Genomic DNA, 18,781 nt, shown 5'->3' with positions numbered 1-18,781 from the left:
CCTGAGCACGGCCTGGGGCCTTGGCATCTCTGTACGGCTCCTCCTTTTCCACCCCAGCTTAGTCGGGCAGCCATTCACCCCACCCTGCTGCACCTGGGCTCACTCCATCACTGGCTCTCCCCGCCACAGCCCTCACCCCTACTGTCCCCCACCCCGCCCACTGTCCGTATCTTGTCATCCTTGCTTCATACTTTCAATGCTTCCCTGTGCTGGATTCCAAAGCCCTCATGTGGCCTCCAGCCTCAACCACATCCCCTCCCTCTCCCTGGCCACATTCCATCCACAATGGCCAATGTTTCTGCCTCAGGACCTTTACACATGCTGCACTTTCTACTTGGAAGGCTCTTAACCCCGTCTTCACGAGGCCAACCTCTGCTCTTGCCTCCAATGTCTCTTCCTTAAAAAGGCCTTTTTTGATGCTTGAGCCTCATTTGGCTCCCCATAAAGCGGGGCTTTCCTTCACAGACATGTCTTGCTTTGTACCTGTGCTTTACTCCCCGTGACTATTCACTCACTGTTGGTCTCAGCAGCTGGCCTGCAAACACCGTGACGGCAGGGACAGTGTAGAAAGAAAACAAAATCCCACCTACGTGTTCACAGCAGTCGCCTCGAAGGCAGCGTGAAGCACACCGTGGGAAGAGAGCCAGCCAGATGCCGGGCAGACGCAAACAGGAGGAGAGTGGGTGGGCAGTCTCAGCAGGCCCAGCGCCATCCAGTGCCAGGCACAATACGTGGGACAGAGGGACACACCACACAGAGAGAGTGTCGTCACAGCCACAGGACAGGCAGCCTCAGCTGTCACACGTGACGAGCCACATCTTCACACAGGAGATCGACATATTTCTCAAGGTTCAGCACATAAAATCTAGTATAACAGGGATGTGAAAAGTGAAGTTCACAGTGCGATTCAGAGACACAACGTGCAGTTTCTTGTCTACAGAGAATCAACCATATCTTCAGAAGTCCACGGACCCTGTTATTTCAGCAGCAAAGAAACACTTGACCAATTCCCAGAGTGAAAACTGTAAATCGATATTCTTTGACTATGATATTCAAGACCAGAAATTAGTAAGGAAACAGTGCATTTAAAGAAAATCTAATTTCTAGAAATGAAAGATCACTCATAATTTTGGGGTCAAACAGGAATTTAAAAATTCAATCACAGGCTATTAGGAAAATAGTCATGGTGAAACTACATGTAAAAATTAATGGACTAGAGCTGGACAGCAAAAGAAAAATATCTTATTACTAAACAAACAAACGAAAAGAGAAAATAATTATCCAAATCAAGACATTTTCAAAAAGAACAAAATAAATCACTCCCAAGGCAACTAATTTAAATGTACTAATAATTATTAAAAACCAATATTTATTGATATTTTTAAAAACAGGAAAATGAATAAGTAAATTCAATAGCTGATTCTTTAGAAAAATAGCTGCAATGAAATAGATACATTTCTGAATAGTCTAACCTAGAAAAACAAGGCCAAGAAAACATCAATATACAAAACCACAGATAGATTAGAAAAAGTATGAGATGAACAAGCAAAAATGTGTGTTAAAAATTGGAAAATTCTTGAGTTGGGATACTTTTGGGGAAGCTATAAATTATCAAATATTGACTCAAAAAGTACAAAATCTGAGAAGAAAAACAGAAAATGTTATTAAGGAATTACATTCACAGAAGGTGTTAGACCCAGGCTGTTCTTTCAAATTCTTAAGATTAGAGAAAAAAAAGTCGAGCTTCCCAGTTCTTGCCCCAAGTTAACCAAACCCAGATTCAAACCCTTTCACCACGGCATGCCCACGTGCCTCGGAGCAACAGATGTCCTCCACTCGTACTTATAAATAGACACCAAAGTCCTAGGAAACACGTTAGCAAGTTGTAGCTAGCTGCACAGAACACGGCAAAGTACGTTTATTCCAGGAATGCTTTAAACGGCTACTGTCAAATCACACATCAATATGTTAAAGCAAAATAACACACCATCATTTCAATACAAGTTCAGGAGGGATTTGATAAAATTCAACATTCATTACCGATTAAAAACAAATGACTCGTAAAGCACGGTGAAGTTCCCTTCTTAATGTGACAAAATCCCTCTCAAACCGATTGCAAACCTCACATTTATTATTGGAGCCCTAGAGGTGTTTTCATTGCAGTCAGGAATCCACTTGTTGAATTTTCTCTGTCTTCTGCCTCATGGTTTCCGCCTTTGGTGTCAGGTCCCCCACCCAGGACTTCAAAAATATTCACAGTGGAAACCTTCCAAAGCAGGGCAGGGCTGGCCGCTCACAGACCATTTCCTCTGGTGACCGCAAAGCCACACAGTGGCCTGGCCTGGCCTGTGTCAAGCTCAGGCTGAGCGTGCCAAGTCAGCCCATCTCCACAAAGGGCCTCTAAGCACACAGGAGAGGCCAAGGGGCCCTCATGGCAGACACCCAAGCCCATGTAGTTGCTTTCCCACAGAGCCAGGCAAGTGTGACCTGGGGAGGCCTCCCAGGACAGGGCACTTTTGTTGTTTCTGACGCCTCGGGGAACGTAGAAGGAAGCCTTGTTAACTGTTTGATTAAAAACCCTTCAGTTCAGGGCACTGCCCTGGGCCCGTGCATGTGTGCTGGGCTGGCAGGACACGCTCTGCTCCCCTGGGACTTGCAGTGGGAGTGGGGGAGATGGATATTGTGCAATCAAGCCCTCCCTACACCAGGCGGGTCAGAGACTTCCAAGCAAACCGGGAAAGTCCGATGAGACAAGGGGTGGAAGGTGATGCATCTCTGCTGGCCCAGGGCTGACAAGTGAGCTCGTAGACAGGAATGCTTTGAAATGCCCGTGACCACTGCAAACACATACTTTAAGATGAGGTTTTCCAAGTTCTTACTACAGTTTATCTCCTTCAGTTATAGAATAGGGACTTCTGACATCTTGGCAAAAACAAAAAACAAAAAAAAAAAAGAACAACAACAAAAAAAGCAAGCACAGGGGAGTTGCCAGCTCCCTCCCTGTGCGAGGAATTACAGCATTTGTGTGCACTGAAAAGTGACCTACAACACGACAGGCTCCACGTCAGCCCGTTGGATGGGCACTTGCTGAGCAAAGCTGACAAATGCCTCTCTCTCGGAAAAGGAGATGCTAAAGCAGAGGAAACAGGACCATGGGCGGGTTCAAGGTGAGAGGAGGAAGACAAACGCAAAGGGGCCGGGATGTCACTGCTGGGTCGGAGGTGACAGTTCCCCACAGAACACTCACACACAGCCCAGCTAGCAGATGTCAGCTGACAAAGAGCAGGAGCGAGGTGGCCGGGACAGAGGGGGGACATACCACCCCTCTAGGACTACGGGGCACAGATGCAGGACAAACTCTCTGTGGCCTCACTCTCGCCGTTCCTACCCCCACCCCCTGGGCTTCTGGCTTCCACGCCTGGCACCCTGTGCTCTTGCAGTCTCTCTTCTGGCTGGAAGTCAGCCTCTCCCAGCCCCAAGACATTCCACAGAGAGAAAATGCAAGAGAGGCATCTGGGGTTAGGCAAGCTTGGGGAGGCTGGGGACAGCGGGGCACTCCCCATCCGCACAGCACAGACAAGGCCCCAGGGACCTCAGGGTCCCAGCGCCCCCAAAAGGCACTGCACCCAGGCTCTCATGTCCCCTGGAACCAATGCACAGCGTCCTGTAGGCACGAGCATGGTGAGACTCTCGGCCTGGGGGGTCTGGGCCTGTCTCCTCTCACACATTCTGCTCTTATTTCCATCTGCCTCTCAAGACCCGCTGAGGACCGACCTGCGCCATGAGCCCTCAGGCTGGAATGGTTCCCGTTCCCTCTTCTGGAGAGGCTGGCTTCCTCCGGCCCTCCTATACCCTTCTGTGGCAGGGCCTCTACAGGGGGAGAGGGCCATCGCGCTCCTCTTGAAACCCAGTCTGCTGCCCCCGCCCCCTGCCTCAGACATCTGCTTCTTCTCACGCAGCCTCGGGCCCTGCCTCTGGCCTGGCACTGGGCATGCATCCCCTGGCTGTGTCCTCTGGGCCTCTTGGGCCCCCCACCCCATACCTGCCCCACTCCATCCCTCTGTACCCTGCGGCAGCAGCCCATTTGCTGTCCCACTTTCTCCCTGGACTGTGCTCTCCCTCAGGGTGGGCAGGGCACACCTGCTCTCTCTCTTCCCTGCTGAACCTCAGCCCTCATGAAATGCACACAAGTAGGGGTCAGTCACCGTGGTGCATGAGTGACCAGGCTGATGTGCCCACAGCTCCAGAGCCCACCAGAGGGCGCTACTGAGCTCTTGCCCCCAAGCCTGGGGCCGGAAGGGAGGGTGTTGGAGGTCACTGTCTCTTCTAGCCTGGGCTGCCCTGAGGCCCCAGCATGGACAGAATAGCCCTGGGGATATCTGAGGTTCCTGCCTGCATATGGGGTCTGCACAGGAAGTCCCAAGGCCCTGACATACCACTCAGAAGCACGGGCCCAAAGTCTGCACATTGAGAACTATAAATGTCCCCACGCCAGTGCCTGTAATCTGCCCCTGGGATCTGGTAACTGGGAAGCACACTTTGGGGGAGCAGTGGGGGATGCCCTGAGCAGATTCTTCAGCTCTGCTTCCAGACACTCCGTGAGCTGGCCAGGTGTGGACAGGAGAAGGGTGCCCCTTCCTCCAGGCAGGGTTGCAGCTTGGTCAGTGGGGCACAAGCTGGATCTCAGCTTCGACCTTTGCCAGCTGCCCCGGGAAGGACGCAGGCTGCCAAGCTGCTGCGTGTCCTTGGACAAGAGACTCGGCGTCTCTGAGTGCTGCATCGCCATCAGGGAAGAGCGCCCAGGGTTGAGATGGAGACTGGATGAGCCAACACACGAGAGAGGATGGCCGCCACCCCTGTAGGGAGAGGGGCCCCACTGAGGCAGCTGCTATCCACTGAGGGTACACCCGTGTTTTCCAGTATTTTGGGGAGATTTGAACAGAGTTTGGTGGACTACACAGAGCCTTGCCACCACACCGGGCAGCCCTTGACCCAGCTCTGGGTTTCCTGAGCTTGTCACTGGTCAGGCCACAGCATGGCTCAAACGTCTGCTCTCTCCTGGGGGCTGCAGACCAAGCGCCAGTTCCCCGCCGTCCCCCAGCACCCCGGCCCAGCCCAGCCTGCAGAGAACTCTCACAGGCTGAGGAGCAGGAGGGCCTCGAGGGGGACAGGGGCCATCAGGCCCTAGGGACACAAAGCCACAGAGGCGAGGATTGAGGCGGGCGGAGCTCACCACGGCCACCTCTCTGGCCACCTTGCCCAAGTTGGGGCTGGTCAGTCTGTCCACTGGGGTTCCGGGCTCCTGCTGGAACATGTGGTGCTAGATCCTGGGACAGGCCAGGCCCCATCTCTGCCCGGCTGGACGATGGACACTGGATAACTAAGGGGCCACATGGGAGCCACCAAGAGCTGTGGGCGTGTAGAACAGGAGGCACTCAGGCTGGGGGAGGCGCTCACATGCCCCAGTCGCTGCGTCCTCCGAGGGCCACACACCACAACCCACGATGACGAAAGGCCTGGTCCTGCTGTCTGAAGGACAGGACACACTGCGACCTGTTCACAGGGCACGGCCACTCCTCACACAGCTCTACCAGCAGGAGTTCCTGTCCCTCCTTACAGACGCCAGAGCCAGGAGGTGACCAGTGAGCCGAGGTGGCAGTGTGGTGGGTGGGTGGCCCAGGGTCTGACTCAGGGTGTACAGGGTGCCCCCACACAGGCCGCTGCTTCCTCTGGCCCCAAGGAGCACCTCTTGGGTAGGGGCCGGGTAGGGAATGTCCTGGCCACCGGCCCCCCCTCCTTTGCCTGCCTCCTCCACTCCTGTGTGCTTGGCTCTGTCCCAGGAGGGCGGAATCTGGGCACCTCTGCCGCTGGGAGGAAGGAAGGGTTCTCAGTCCATTCCGGGCTCCATGAGGAGCGTGTTCTGGCACCGGACAGCCTGCCCAGGGGCTGCCAAGCCAGGCTTCTCACGGCAAGGGCCCACTGAGCAGACATGTGGGGGCATCGTGTCTCCTCTGAGAACAGGGCCGGCAGGAACCAGCCTCCTGGGGTCTGTACTCACAGACATGAAACCAGTTTTTAAATTTGGGGTGTCCCCCAAGAGCCCCACAGGTAGGGGTGTCTGAGAGAGCAGGGAACCATGGCGGGTCCTCCAGCTGTGCCCACTGTGGGCCAGGCACACCTATGATGCCTTCTGGCCCCACTGCAATGCCCTGGAGGAACTCCTGGGATCCCCACATGGACACCCAGGTCTAGGGCTCCCCCTGGGCCCAGGGCGCCCACCCCCACCAGGACACGGTGCACACATGTGTCTGAGTTCCAGGATTAGGCATGACAGCCAGGCACTATATTTGGACACTAACAGCCTGGGGACATTGCGAAGCCACGCTGGTGGTGGAAGGAGAGCCTTTCCCTGCAGGCACCCTTGGTGCCACCATCAGGCTCGCCCAGAACACCGCTCTCTGCCTGCCCTGCCCAAGAAACCCTTTGTCTCCCTGAGGCCACCATACGGATCTCACACTGGGCCCCTTGCACTGGGCTCACCCCCACCCAAACGTGCCACCAACTCCCTGTCTCTGTCCAGGCTCCCCTTTCCATCTGTGCCCCTCCTATCTGTCCTATCTCGCTTGGAGTTCAGGGCAACACTGAGTGCGGGTGGAAGGGCAGGGCCCTGGAACATTCTACACCATGGAACTGTGACTGGCATTGGGACTTCATTTGAGCACTGAGCCTCGGTGCTTTCACCTGTGAAATGGGTACAGTGGTCCCTGGCTCGGAGCAAGTGAGTGTGAGTGCCCGTGCCCAGTGGAGGCAGTCACAGCGAGGCTGAGGAGCCCCCTCACGGCACCTCTGGCCGCACAGCTGCTGGTGAGCCTCCGCCTCTGACAGGGAGCCCTGTGGGGACAGGCGCCATTTCTCAGTCTCCCCGAGACATGGTCCAGTGTGGCTGTGCGTGAGGGAAGGAAGGAAGGAAAGCAGGAAGGCAGGCTCGGCCTCCTAACCTGCTGGGCCCGCTGAGGTGCCAGCAGCTGAGACATTCACCTGTGGACTGAGTCTGAGCCTGGTTCCAAACAGGCTGCTAGGACATGACAGAAATGGCCCCGCTGGTCTTGTCGGATGTGCAGGCCACCAGGCCAGAGGGAGAGGGACACCAAGAAATGATCCCCCACGTCCAAGGAATGAACGCAGCAGGAGGCAGAGCTCACCATCCCCAGGACCGGACTTGCAGTAGGAGCTGCCCACGGGCCTGAAGTGACAACCAGGAAACTGAGGCAGAAACCTGGCTGGTGCCTGCTGTGCCCTGGGGCCTGGGTCACAGGACCCTTCCTCCCCGGGAAGGGCGGGGGAAGCCCGGGTCTCATCTCCAGCAGGCAGAGGCCGCCCTTGGCTCAAGCGCACTCTCTGCCGTGCCAGAGGATCCAGGCAGAGTAGACGAGAAGGCTGTGGAGCCCCTGGCCTGGGTTCACGCCCTGCCTCCCTGTCCTTGTCGGTTTCCTGGCCCTGAGGACCCTCCCCAGGAGGGGTGCGTGGTCTTCAGGGTGGGCTACGCTGGCAGGGTGAGTGGCCTGAATCCCCCCAAGGTCCTGAGGTGACCTCTGGGCAGGGTGGCACTGTCCTGGGGCAGCTCATTGTGCCACTAGGAGAGGGGACACTGGCTGTGGCTTCACTGTGTCCCAACAGCTTCTGGTTGTGTCCTCACCTTGGGCAGAAGGCCACACCAGCCGGAAGGGTGGTGGTCTCTCGCCAGGTTCCCGAGGGGAGGCCCTAACACCAGGCGGAGGGCTGGAGGCTGGGGCCAATCCCACCTAGTGTTGGGGCTCACCCCCAGGGAGCGTGAGGGGCTCCCCAGCAGCCACACCACAGGCCTCAGCAAACAGCTGCTGCGCCGCACTACGCATCTGGTTCTGAAGCCCTTCCAGGTGCCACGTGCCCTCACTTCCCTTTTCAGAGGAGAAGAACCATGCCCGAGGCGGGGCAGGAGCAGGCACCCCGGCCCCGGGCCTGTGACCCTTTGTCGGCCTTCCTGTGAACACGTGCCCAGGGAGGTGTGGAAGCCGCTGTCACCCCAGCACGGGAGACATTTCCAGACGGCCATGGGGGCTTTCCGTGATTCAGAACCATCCCGGGACACAAGTCCGGACCGCGCAGCAGCCTCAGTGTGTCAGGAAGCTGAGGACACGGGGAAATCAGAGTCTCAGGGATCCCGCAGGGCGTCAGAGCCCCCTGGCTCCCGGGACCAGCTGGAGGGGGATCACACTGTGCTGCCCGTCAGCCCGCATCCCGGCGGTCCTGGCTGCATAGGGCCTGAGCACGTGTGTCATGAGAGCTGCCCAGAGGGCCCCCCACCACACGCCCCCTGCACAGTCCCAGGGGCTCTGGGCCAGGTCCCGCCTGCCCCCCGCTTTCACTGTCTCTTCCCGGTGTCCCGGTTTTGTCAACCTGCACCAACCACACCAGAATGGAGGAGGTCATATTTACAAAATAAATTAAAATCTCTTCTGCTGTCTCTGATCACATGATAAAAACCTCGACACAAACAGCTCCAGGAACCTCAGAAAACGAGGTTGCTCAGCATCGATGCACTAACCTGCCAAGGTCACCTCGGTACAAAGACAGCAAAAAGCTCCTTAGAAATGTTTGAATTCTGAGAACGTATTAATCACACGGCTTATTTCTGGGTCTACTTCACATGGTCGTCTGGATTTAAAAGCTACTTGTAAAAGGGAACGGTGGTGTTAAAAATAATGAGACAGTTTGAATTAGCAGCCTAATTGCAAAGATAAGTGACCAAGAGCCCCGGCAGACGGAGGCTTGTCAGTGACACAAGCCAGAACAAGGCAGTGTAAGAAATAAGACCACAATGGGTGACAGAAAGGAAGAGTGGGTTTTAGGACAGTAACTGAAATCAGTGCGGAGAAGGAGGGAGAGAGGGAGGAAAGGATGGAGGGAAGGAGGGGAGGAGATGGGGAGACAGAGACTCCTGCTCTTTCGTCCAGGGGAGGCCAGAAACGTGGTTTCACGATGTAGAAACATCATCACAGCAATCAGAACATCCACGTTTTGCATTTCATGGCTGGTTGAGTGAAAAAGAGCTTGCCAATATTTCAACCTCATTTAAAAGGTAAAGGAAAACATACATGTTTCAAGAGTGGGGAGAAACGGAAAAAAAAAAATCAGCGTGGAAAAATAAAAATCAAAACAAAAAATGGAATGCCAGAAGATAGAACATCAAGGACAAATAGGATGTAATTTCCTTTGTCACAAAGCTTGTCACTCTCCAGATGGAAAACAAACTCCAGCAATAAGCTGTTTGCAAGAGAGGTAATTAGAATTACCTCAGAAGATTAAAAAGAGTTAAATTTCAAGTAGTTGAAATACTGGGATTTCAATGTTAATATGAGGCAAAGAATAATTTCAAGCAAAAACCATTCAATGTGATAAGGAGATGTAATGGCATTTCATAGTTGATAATGACAGCATAATGACATGGAATCTAAATGCTATGAAAATGGAGTAAAATGTAGATGTAAAACTCTGCTAGAAAAAGGAAACAGAAACAATAACTATGATTAGAACTGAAGAATCTAATATTCCATCATCAAATACACAAAAATGCAGAAGCACATAAAGTTGCTGAATAACATGACAATGCAGAATTAATGGTTGTTTTGGTGGGAATGAAACAGAATGAACAGAACACACTTCAGGTATTCATGGTATGTTCACAGAAGGTCACCACATACCAGGTCTCAAAGAAAAATCTCAGTCAAAATACAGAAGCGGAACTTACACTCATTTCACTACATCAGGAGAAGAGATGAAGAACCACACAGAAAGAAAACATGTGAGAATGAAAATATACTTGCCGAAGGATAAGCCGTCTTACAAAGGAAGTCAAGGAGGCAGTAACTGTCTATTAAGAAAACCAATGGTTGTTTCCATGTCTTGACCACCATAAGCAAAGCTGCAACGAACACTGGAGCACATATATCTTTATGGATAAATGTTTTCAGATTTTTTTGGTAGATACCCAGGAGAGGGATTGCTGGGTCATAAGGTAATTCTATTCGTAATTTTTGAGTAACCTCCACACCGCCTTCCATAACGGCTGCACCAGTCTGCATTCCCACCAACAGTGTATGAGGGTTCCTTTTTCTCCACAGCCTCTCCAACACTTGTTACTATTTGTCTTGTTGATGACAGCCATTCTGACTGGGGTGAGGTGATAGCTCATTGTGGTTTTTATTTGCATTTCTCTGATGATTAGTGATGTTGAGCACTTTTTCATGTGTATTGGCCATCTGTATGTCCTCTTTGGAGAATATCTATTCAGGTATTAAGAAAAGATTAAATAGTGCCATTTGTGACAACATGGATGGATCTTGAGATTATAATGCTAAGCAAAATAAGTCAGACAGAAAAAGTAGAGAACCACGATTTCACTGATATGTGGGATATAAAACTGAAAACAACAAAGGAACAAGACAAACAAATGAGAAACAAAAACTCATAGACACAGACAATAGTTTAGTGGTTACCAGAGGGTAAAGGGGGAGGGGAGTGATAGATGAGGGTAAAGGGGGTCAAATATATGGTGACGGAAGGAGAACTGACTCTGGGTGGTGAACACACAATGGGATCTATAGATGATGTATTACAGAATTGTACACCTGAAATCTATGTAATTTTACTAACCATTGTCACCCCAATAAACTTTAATTAAAGAAAAAACAAAAGAAAATCAATGGAAAGAAAATGGACATATCAAAATCTACAGAAAGTGATGAATGAGGCCCTTGGGAGAAACATCATAGCTTTAAATGCTTTTATTATGATTTTAAAAATGTGAGAAAAATGATGAACTAAATAAACATCTAAGTTATATCTTAAGGAAGAAGCAAATATTTCTTAACAAATGAAAAATGGGGGAAAAGTGAATGATAAAAGTTAAAGCCAAAAAATTTAAAAATACATTTTCTGCGTAAAACCTTGCCCATTCTCTCAAGACAATAAAAGTAGGCACAATTAATGAAAAAGTGGGCAGCCTTGTTTCCCTTTGATGAAGGAGGTGGCATTGAAACAAAGAACAAAAGGAGAAAAACGTACTGATAAAACAAAACTTGAATATATAGGCTACTGCACATTTAAGGGAATATGACGTGTCATCGTGAGTTAATGAGAAATCTGAAGGAAACAGACTGAATAAACAAAACTGAAATATAAACAGCCAATAACAAAGTCAAAATGAACCCACCGTGGAGGAAGAAACTGGAGGAAAAGTCCCCTAAACCATGTAGACCTGACAGCTTTAGGGATGAATTCATTCAAACTTCCCAGGAATAAATACTTCTCATGTCACATAAATTATTTCCCACCCTGACTCCATCGGTCACCTAGCACGGCCATGCCACTGGGCAGGTTCTCCTAATCCTAACACCTGATTAAGGACACCCATGCAGAAGAAAATCAGGAACTGTTCATGAAACAAAAACTCATGTTACTGGGGAGGAAAGAGGCCACAGAGTTCAAGCAGCGATGGAAATCAGCAGGATTCGTGTCCCGCCGGCTCCCCACTCCGAGCCCCACATTTGGTCCATTTGGTCCACTAGCTCCAGGAGGGTTTTCCGACTGATTGCTAAAAGTCAGCACCCTAAGGTGACAACCTATCAAGCCAACTAGGCCCGCTGCCAATCCCCAGGACACACAGGGCCCGGCTGTGTTCCCATGGAAAGGACCTGCAAGTGGGCAGCTCTCCCAAGTCTGTGATTGATTGATTGGGCATCTCAGTTAGAACCTTAGTCTGACTTTTTATGGAATTTGGCAAAGTGGTTCTTCAGTTATTTTGGAAAACTAGGCAAAAATTAAACCAAAGAAAGCCAATAGAATGTGAAATATGATGCAAATGAACACACGAAGAGAGGATGAGGGCTTCTAAATTGTAGAAAATACTATAAAGCCACGGTAAATGGTCGGGTATGGCCCCAAAATGTAAGCAAAAATTAATTGAAGTAGAAATAGCTGCTAAAGCACACAAGAAGGCATCATGTGTTAAACTAAGCATGACAAGACCGTGGAGGTAGGAAATCTGATTTAACAAATTATGTTAGGATAATTGAGGTAGGAAGGAAATGACTTCTAATTCATGTCTTAATGCAACTACCCACTGTGTTAAGGAGACAAACATTATTTCAAAACACAGAACAACTAAATAGAAACAGAACATTATATCGTGGCCACATGACTCTCAAAATTGCGAGAATTGAATGTGTGGGACAGACAGGGCTGTGCCAACATCACAGACCTGAGTGGTGGAGACACACGTGCGTTAAATGAGTAACTGATTAAATAAAACATGGAACGTAAATATCATCAAAAGAGACACAAATTGAAACATGAAGAGAAAATATTTAGAACAAAATGACAAACAGCTAATCTCTACAAGATCCAAGTGTCTGTAAAAGAAGGCCAAAAATACCACCCCGGTGACTGGAACAATAAATAGCAAAGGTTTTGTTTGCTCAGATCATTTGCACTTGAGAAAAAACAAACTGCCAACAACCGGAGGAGAAAAGCTCAACCTTCCAACAGCCAAAGACAGGCAAATTACAACAGAAGAGGAAACCTAATTTAAACCTGCAAAAATTAAATCTCTACAAATTCAATACTCATGAACCCAAGAGGCAATAAATATTTTCATGGGTTGCTGGTAATGTACACTAGTAAAATTCTTTAAAAGGGCAACTGGGCAAAACCCATAAGGACCCTTGAATGTTCATGGCATGTGCTGCAGTAAAGCTGTTTGCAAGAATTCTTAGCAAAGAAATTAGTCAGAAAAAAAAAAGGTTATATGTACAAAAGTTCTTACAGCGGCATTATTTATAATATCAGGAACCCAGAAATTGGCTCAACATAAGTACCGTGTTTCCCCGAAAATAAGCCCATTAAGATCGTCAGCCAGACAGACGCATTTAGTACGTTATGATGGTGTTCCAGAAGAGATGACATGACTGTATTTGAATAAATGTAGATTGTTGTACATGAAAAAATAAGACATCCCCTGAAAATAAGCCCTTATGCATCTTTTGGAGCAAAAATTAATATTAAACCCGGTCTTATTTTCAGGGAAACACGGTAGGACTGAGAAATCAGGATATGTGACTGAGCCGGGCTGTCCCCACGTGGCTCTGGCACCGAGTGAAAATCTGCCCTCTCTTGCTACCCAAAAGGAGTGTACATTTAAGAAAGTGGGGTCTTCATTTGTTGGCTGACACAAGCAGCTGGGACGACAGGAGACTCAGGCCTTGGAAGCATCTGTCCCAGAGTATGTTCTACAGGATTAAGTCCCGTAGGACACTTGGGGAGAAAGGTGTCCTCCGAGTGTCATGGGAAGGTGGGCTGCTGTGCCAAAGCTCCCTGGAGGCCGGCCCACAATGGACCGGGAGTGTCCCTGGCCCTGTGTGCACTTGGGATATGTCCACCAAAGGACGGATGGACGCTGGGAGACTCCGTGACTGGGCTTTCAAGGCCTGTGGGGGCAGGATGAGTGCTGGGGTCAAGGTCAGCATTAGGAAGGGACATCTGCTCTCGTCCCCCATGGGGTGACGTCACCACACGTGAACCACAAGATGTTGCCCACCAGAGCACATCTTCACCCGTCTGCTTCTCTCCTACCACGTGCTGCCCTGCTCCCTCCGTGTGACAGCCCCAGGTGGTGGCCGTCAACAAGGTGAGCACGCCTGGCCCGGCCTCCTGCACAGCCAAGCCCCCTCTGCACAGTCCGGACACTCCTGAGGCTTTCCTGCTGTCGGGAGAGGCCCAGCACTGCGTCCAGGGGGCAGATGGGGCCAGAAGGCGCCGTGCAGAGAGCCCCCGTCACCAGGACGAGTTCCACCTGCCTGCCCTTCCTTCTGCTCTCACCAGGATCTGCTCAGTGTCGCCCTGCTTCTGACCTTCTATGTCCTGACACGCAGGCCTGATTTCATCCCCAAACGGAGGGGCCTGCAAAACAGGGCAATTAGTCACGTGACGGCACAGCAGGCCCGGGGCTCAGTTACCACTGTGTCTGGGGGAGCATCTGCGGCCTCTCCCAGGGCCAGGAAGACAGAGCCCTGGAGGCAGAGGGAAACTGAGGCCAATGCAGTGGCCGGGGGCGTGGAAAAGTGGGGCCTGCAGGCCTTCTCACTGGTGTCCGGCTGCCCCTGCCACGAGGGATTCCTGGGCTCTTGGCCTCTGCAGACGCATTTCTCTGGGATCTCTCTGAGAAAGGAAATGGGCTTCCCCCTCCCTAGCCACCCAGCTCCACAGGTGGGCACCCCCAGGCCCTCTGGGGCTCACCCTCAGAACCCGCCAGGGAGCAGAAATGCTGACCCAGGGCAAACCCCGACGCAAGGGCCTCCCACTCCCGAAGGAAGACAGTTCCTCTGGCTGGTGGGACATAGCAAGCGTGGTGCTTGCTGGTGAGGTGGGGCTGTGCGCCTGATCCGAGGACCTCCCCCAGGCCCCAGGGGTCCCTCTGACTCCTCCCATGTCTGCCTGCCTGCCACAGGCCGGCTCTGGGCACTGGGCACGTAGTGGAGGACAGTGGATCCCAGACCCTTCCGTCCCCTCGGCCCCCTCTGTTGCGAGCACAGGTCTGGGTGCACCATCCCTGATGGCACCTTCCTTCTTCGCCAGGTCATGGGTCCCATCGCCCAGCCCTGGCTCTGCTCCCTGATCAGCCAGGCTGAGCTCCTGAGACAGGGCAAGGGGCCTGACAGACAGGCCTCTGTCATCGCTGTCCTCGCCAAAACGTCCACCGGCTCCCGGCCGGGCCAGGGGTGGTGCTGGGCTTCGATGCTGCCTGCAGACCCTTGTCTGGCAGGACCAGCGGCGTTCCCGCAGGCTCTGCTGAGATGCCCTCTAGGCTGGGTCCCAGAAGGTGTCTGAGTGGGTGGAGGACAGGGTCTGCCCGCTTCCCTCCGCCCACCAGCAAACACTGAGTCCCAGATGCCTCCCTGTCCCAGCCGGGGCCTCTGTCCCCCGCCTGGGCTGGGCTGCTCTGGCCTCGCTGGCCCAGCAGCCTGACCCTAAGGGACTGCAGGGGTGGCTGTGGAGAGCTCCAGGCCCAGCCCAGGTTTTCCTCCCCACTGGCCACAACCCCCACAGGATGGCGGCCCCTCCACCTGCACATAAGCCAAGAAGACTGGTGGGGAAGGTGAGAGCAGCCCTGAGAGGCGGGCCCTGGGGAGGCCGGGCGGACGCCCCGCCCAGCTACTAAAAGCTGTGTCCACCATTCCCCACAGGCCCAGGGGCAGGAGCGACGTCCTCCGCAGACCAGCCTGGCTTCACAGGGAGGGTGGGCAGTTGTCCTGGCACAGCCCCTCCTTAGAGGCAGGAGAGGTCAGGGTCGGCCACCCACTTTCTGTGCACCTGGGACAGAAGGGGTGAACGTGGGCCTTGGTGACAGAAGGATTCCCCACACAGGGGTGCACAGCAGTGGGGGATGGGGCTTCAGAACCTGGGCAGGTCCCAGGGCAGGTGAACCCCCCCCACACGGGTACCGCAGCCAGCTCTGCAGCCCTGGCTGTGCCGCAAGCCACCGGTCCCCACGGGGCTCTGGTGACCAGCTTGCCAGACACCTGGGCATGGCCCCCTGAGAACTCAGGGAGGTAAGCTGCGCTCACCTCCCCAGGGAGTGTGACAGGCCACTGCCCCAGAGAGACCCCAGGGTTGAGGAAAGGCCTTGCTCTCAGTTCCTGGTAGAATTTAAAACAGAAGCAGCTGTTTCAGTGGAGGGGCCACTGACTCTTGATGGGACAAAAAGAAGGCCCTTTGTTCCCACAGCAGAGGGGAATCTCGGGGTGGGGGGGTGGGGTCCCAACTGAGGGTCAGCGCCCTGCCTGAGGAACTGCACTGTAGTCGGCACGCTGAACATTTGTTCTGGGTCCTTCCATGAACACGCTATCATGCTATGCTGCCCCTCCCTGGGGCCACAGGCCCCTCCTCACAGTGCGGCCACTTCTCAGGCTGGGATGGAGGGCTCTTCATGGCCCATCATGGGGTCAGCACAGCAGAGGGGGCCCCCCAGGAGGCAGGCCATGGAGACTGGGGCCTTCGAACCCAGGATTGTGGAAGGGAAGCTGCTGTGAGTGGAGGCGGACACATCAGCATTTACAAGCGCGGAAGCTTTAGGGTTAGAGGGAAGGAGGGGCCCCGCCTGCACTGGCCCGAAGGTGAAGGTGGGATCTCGGGGCGCTGAGCTGGGAGGCCTGGGCTGCCTCTGACATCTTTCCCCTGCTCCAGGTGACACGCTGAGCCTGCCACTCTGCAGGGGGGGCCAGCAGGGGGCCTCCGACCTCCCAAACTGCTGGCCTTTCTTGTCTTGGGGAGGAAACCCGACAGGCGGTCACTTTGAAAACCGCCATTTTCTAGCTCCCCGTGTTCCAGCGGCTTCTCCCCCCTTGTTCTGCTCTGCTCTCCCTCCCACTCACAGGAGGTCCCTGGAAATGAGAGTTCCTGATGACACATTTTCCTTGTTCTCTACAGCTCCCCCAACTCGATTAGCGTCCCAGTTACTACATTAAATTGCGTTAAATTTCCATGAGCAAACCAGGGCTGCAGTTTAATGAACTAACCCTGGGGACATGATGGGCTTGGCCTGGGCACGGAGGGGGCCTGCCCTGCTGAGCCCATCTGCCCTGCACCCTTCGCCACAGTCCTGGCTCCCAGGCCTCCAGCCCCGGCTGTCGGGCTCTCTGCCTGTCTGTCCCTCGCCTCAGGGCCCTGCTCCCCTGCTGGACGCTGCGCCCACCACCAGGATGGCCCTCCTGCCAGGACACGTGGCCCCTCCCTCCTCGCTGTGCCTAGCCTTCTCTCTGGGGTCCTCTTCTCTTTTCCTCTCACCCAGCCATTTGAACCAGCCTGTCTACCCTGAGACCCCCGGGCCCTGGAAAGTCAGCCTTTGGCTCAAGCACCAGGCTTGGCATCAGAAGTGGACCTCCCCAGGCCCGCTGGGCGTTGGCAGGGGCTGAGATGGCCACCGAAACCCAGCATCCACCTCCCAGAGAGCCACACTCCTTCAAAGACAGGGCACGCCACACCTCCTGAGTCAGGGGCACCACCTCGTGCCTTCGCGAGTGTCAAGAGCTGGGACTTCAGACTCAAAGACCTTACAGCTGTGACCCTGGGCAGACAAAGGGGGGATGGCAATAATTCTGCCTCCTCCCAAGATCGCTGCTTACGTAGATGAGGTAACATGCTAAGTGCTTAGGCCCAGCACACACGGTTGTAAATGCTTAATAAACACTGCTGTCATAATGAAACCTTCTTGGATGGGGTGAGTGGCAATGAAGTAAACATTCGGTAGGTGGAACCCACTGCTAGTTCTGGAGCAGAAAGGAATGTTGGAGATGCAGGTAACACAAGGAAGGTTTGAAAAAGGGGCTGTTTATAAAGGGCAAAGTGTACAGAGAAGTTTGGTACAAGACGAAGATGGCATCTCAGATCCCTGGGGGCAAGATGGACAGCTGGGCAGCACACCTGCAAAAAGGTAACTTTCGCTCCACAGTTCACACTGCACACCAGAATAAACTCTAGACAGAACCGGAGTTTAGATGTGACACCGAAAGCATGCAAGCTTGAGAAGAAAACATGGGTGGATTCCTCTTGAACCTGGGTGGAGAGAGGCTTTCCAACTGTGACTCAAATCCAGAGGTGATAGGAGACAGATGCACGTGACTACATGAAAAAAATTATGTGGCAACAAAACCACCAAAAACAAAGTCTTAAGGCAACTGACCAACCGGGAGGAAATATCTAATGCATATTGCAGACGAAGGCCGAGCGTCTCTTCTAACATACACAGAGCTCTTTAAAAAGGGCCAGAAAACTGATAGAAACGGGAAAAGATATGAACAAACAATTCCCAAAAAGGTGTAAGAATGGCCCTTAAACACAGGAAAGATGTTGAGATTTGCTCATAACTATCCAGCTGTAAAAATGAATGCAGAGGCTCTCGATGCACTAAGTACTGATTTACAGGATACACTGTTCTGTGAAAAAAAAACCAGAGCGCAAAAAGAATACCTAGATTATACTATACTTCATGTACCATGTTTCCCCAAAAAATAAAACCTAACTGGAAAATGAGCTCTAATGTGTCTTTTGGAGCAAAAATTAATTTAAGACTTGGTATTATATTATATTACAGCCGATACTATATATTATGTTATGTTATGTTATGTTATGTTATGTTATGTTATGTTATGTTATGTTATGTTATGTTATGTTATGGTGTTATGTTATGTTATGTTTGTTATGTTATGTTATGTTATGTTATGTTATGTTATATGTTATGTTATACCTGGTCTTATATTATAGTAAAATAAGACCGGGTCTTATATTAATTTTTGCTCCAAAAGACCCATTAGAGCTGATTGTCCGGCTAGGTCTTATTTTCAGGGAAACATGATAAAAAAGAAGAAGATTTAAGAAAAAAGAAATACACACGCCTGCTCATTTGTGCAAAAGAAATATGAGAAACGAAAAGCAGAAACTAATGAGATCGGTTACCCAGAGCCAGTGAGTGGAGATGGGGTGACAAGAGGAGCCGTGGTGCTGGGGCAACCGGGATGAGGGCAAACGGCACGTCTCCGAACCTCCCTCTGAGTGTAGCTTAGACTCGCAGATCCCCAGGTGATGGTTAGTTTCCTGCGTCAACTTGCCCAGGCTACAGTCCCCAGTTATTCAACCAGACACTGACCTGGTTTGCCAGGGGTTTTGCAGACGTGGCTCACATCTGTACTAA

General features: G+C 52.1%; 1 protein-coding gene across 3 annotated transcripts in view; it reads right to left on the bottom strand.

Moving 5' to 3' along the window:
* RAMP1 (receptor activity modifying protein 1) overlaps positions 1-18,781 on the bottom strand; it is a 38,221-nt gene that overhangs the window by 5,461 nt on the left and 13,979 nt on the right. Inside the window, exon 3 of one of the 3 annotated variants that reach the window (XM_088794320.1) lies at positions 5,234-5,409. The exons of 1 other annotated variant lie outside the window; for it this stretch is intronic. In XM_088794320.1, coding sequence (XP_088650446.1) covers positions 5,234-5,409 — 176 coding nt within the window. Of the gene's footprint in view, positions 1-5,233; positions 5,410-10,045; positions 10,323-18,781 lie in introns of those variants that run through there. One more of the 3 variants, XM_074315859.2, reaches the window with a different exon arrangement.

The sequence above is a fragment of the Rhinolophus sinicus genome, chromosome 17, assembly GCF_057876585.1.
Source record: "Rhinolophus sinicus isolate RSI-liver-muscle chromosome 17, RSI-T2T, whole genome shotgun sequence".
NCBI lineage: Eukaryota > Metazoa > Chordata > Mammalia > Chiroptera > Rhinolophidae > Rhinolophus > Rhinolophus sinicus.
Note: the sequence above shows the minus strand (reverse complement) of the source record. Positions and strands in the feature narration are given on the sequence as shown.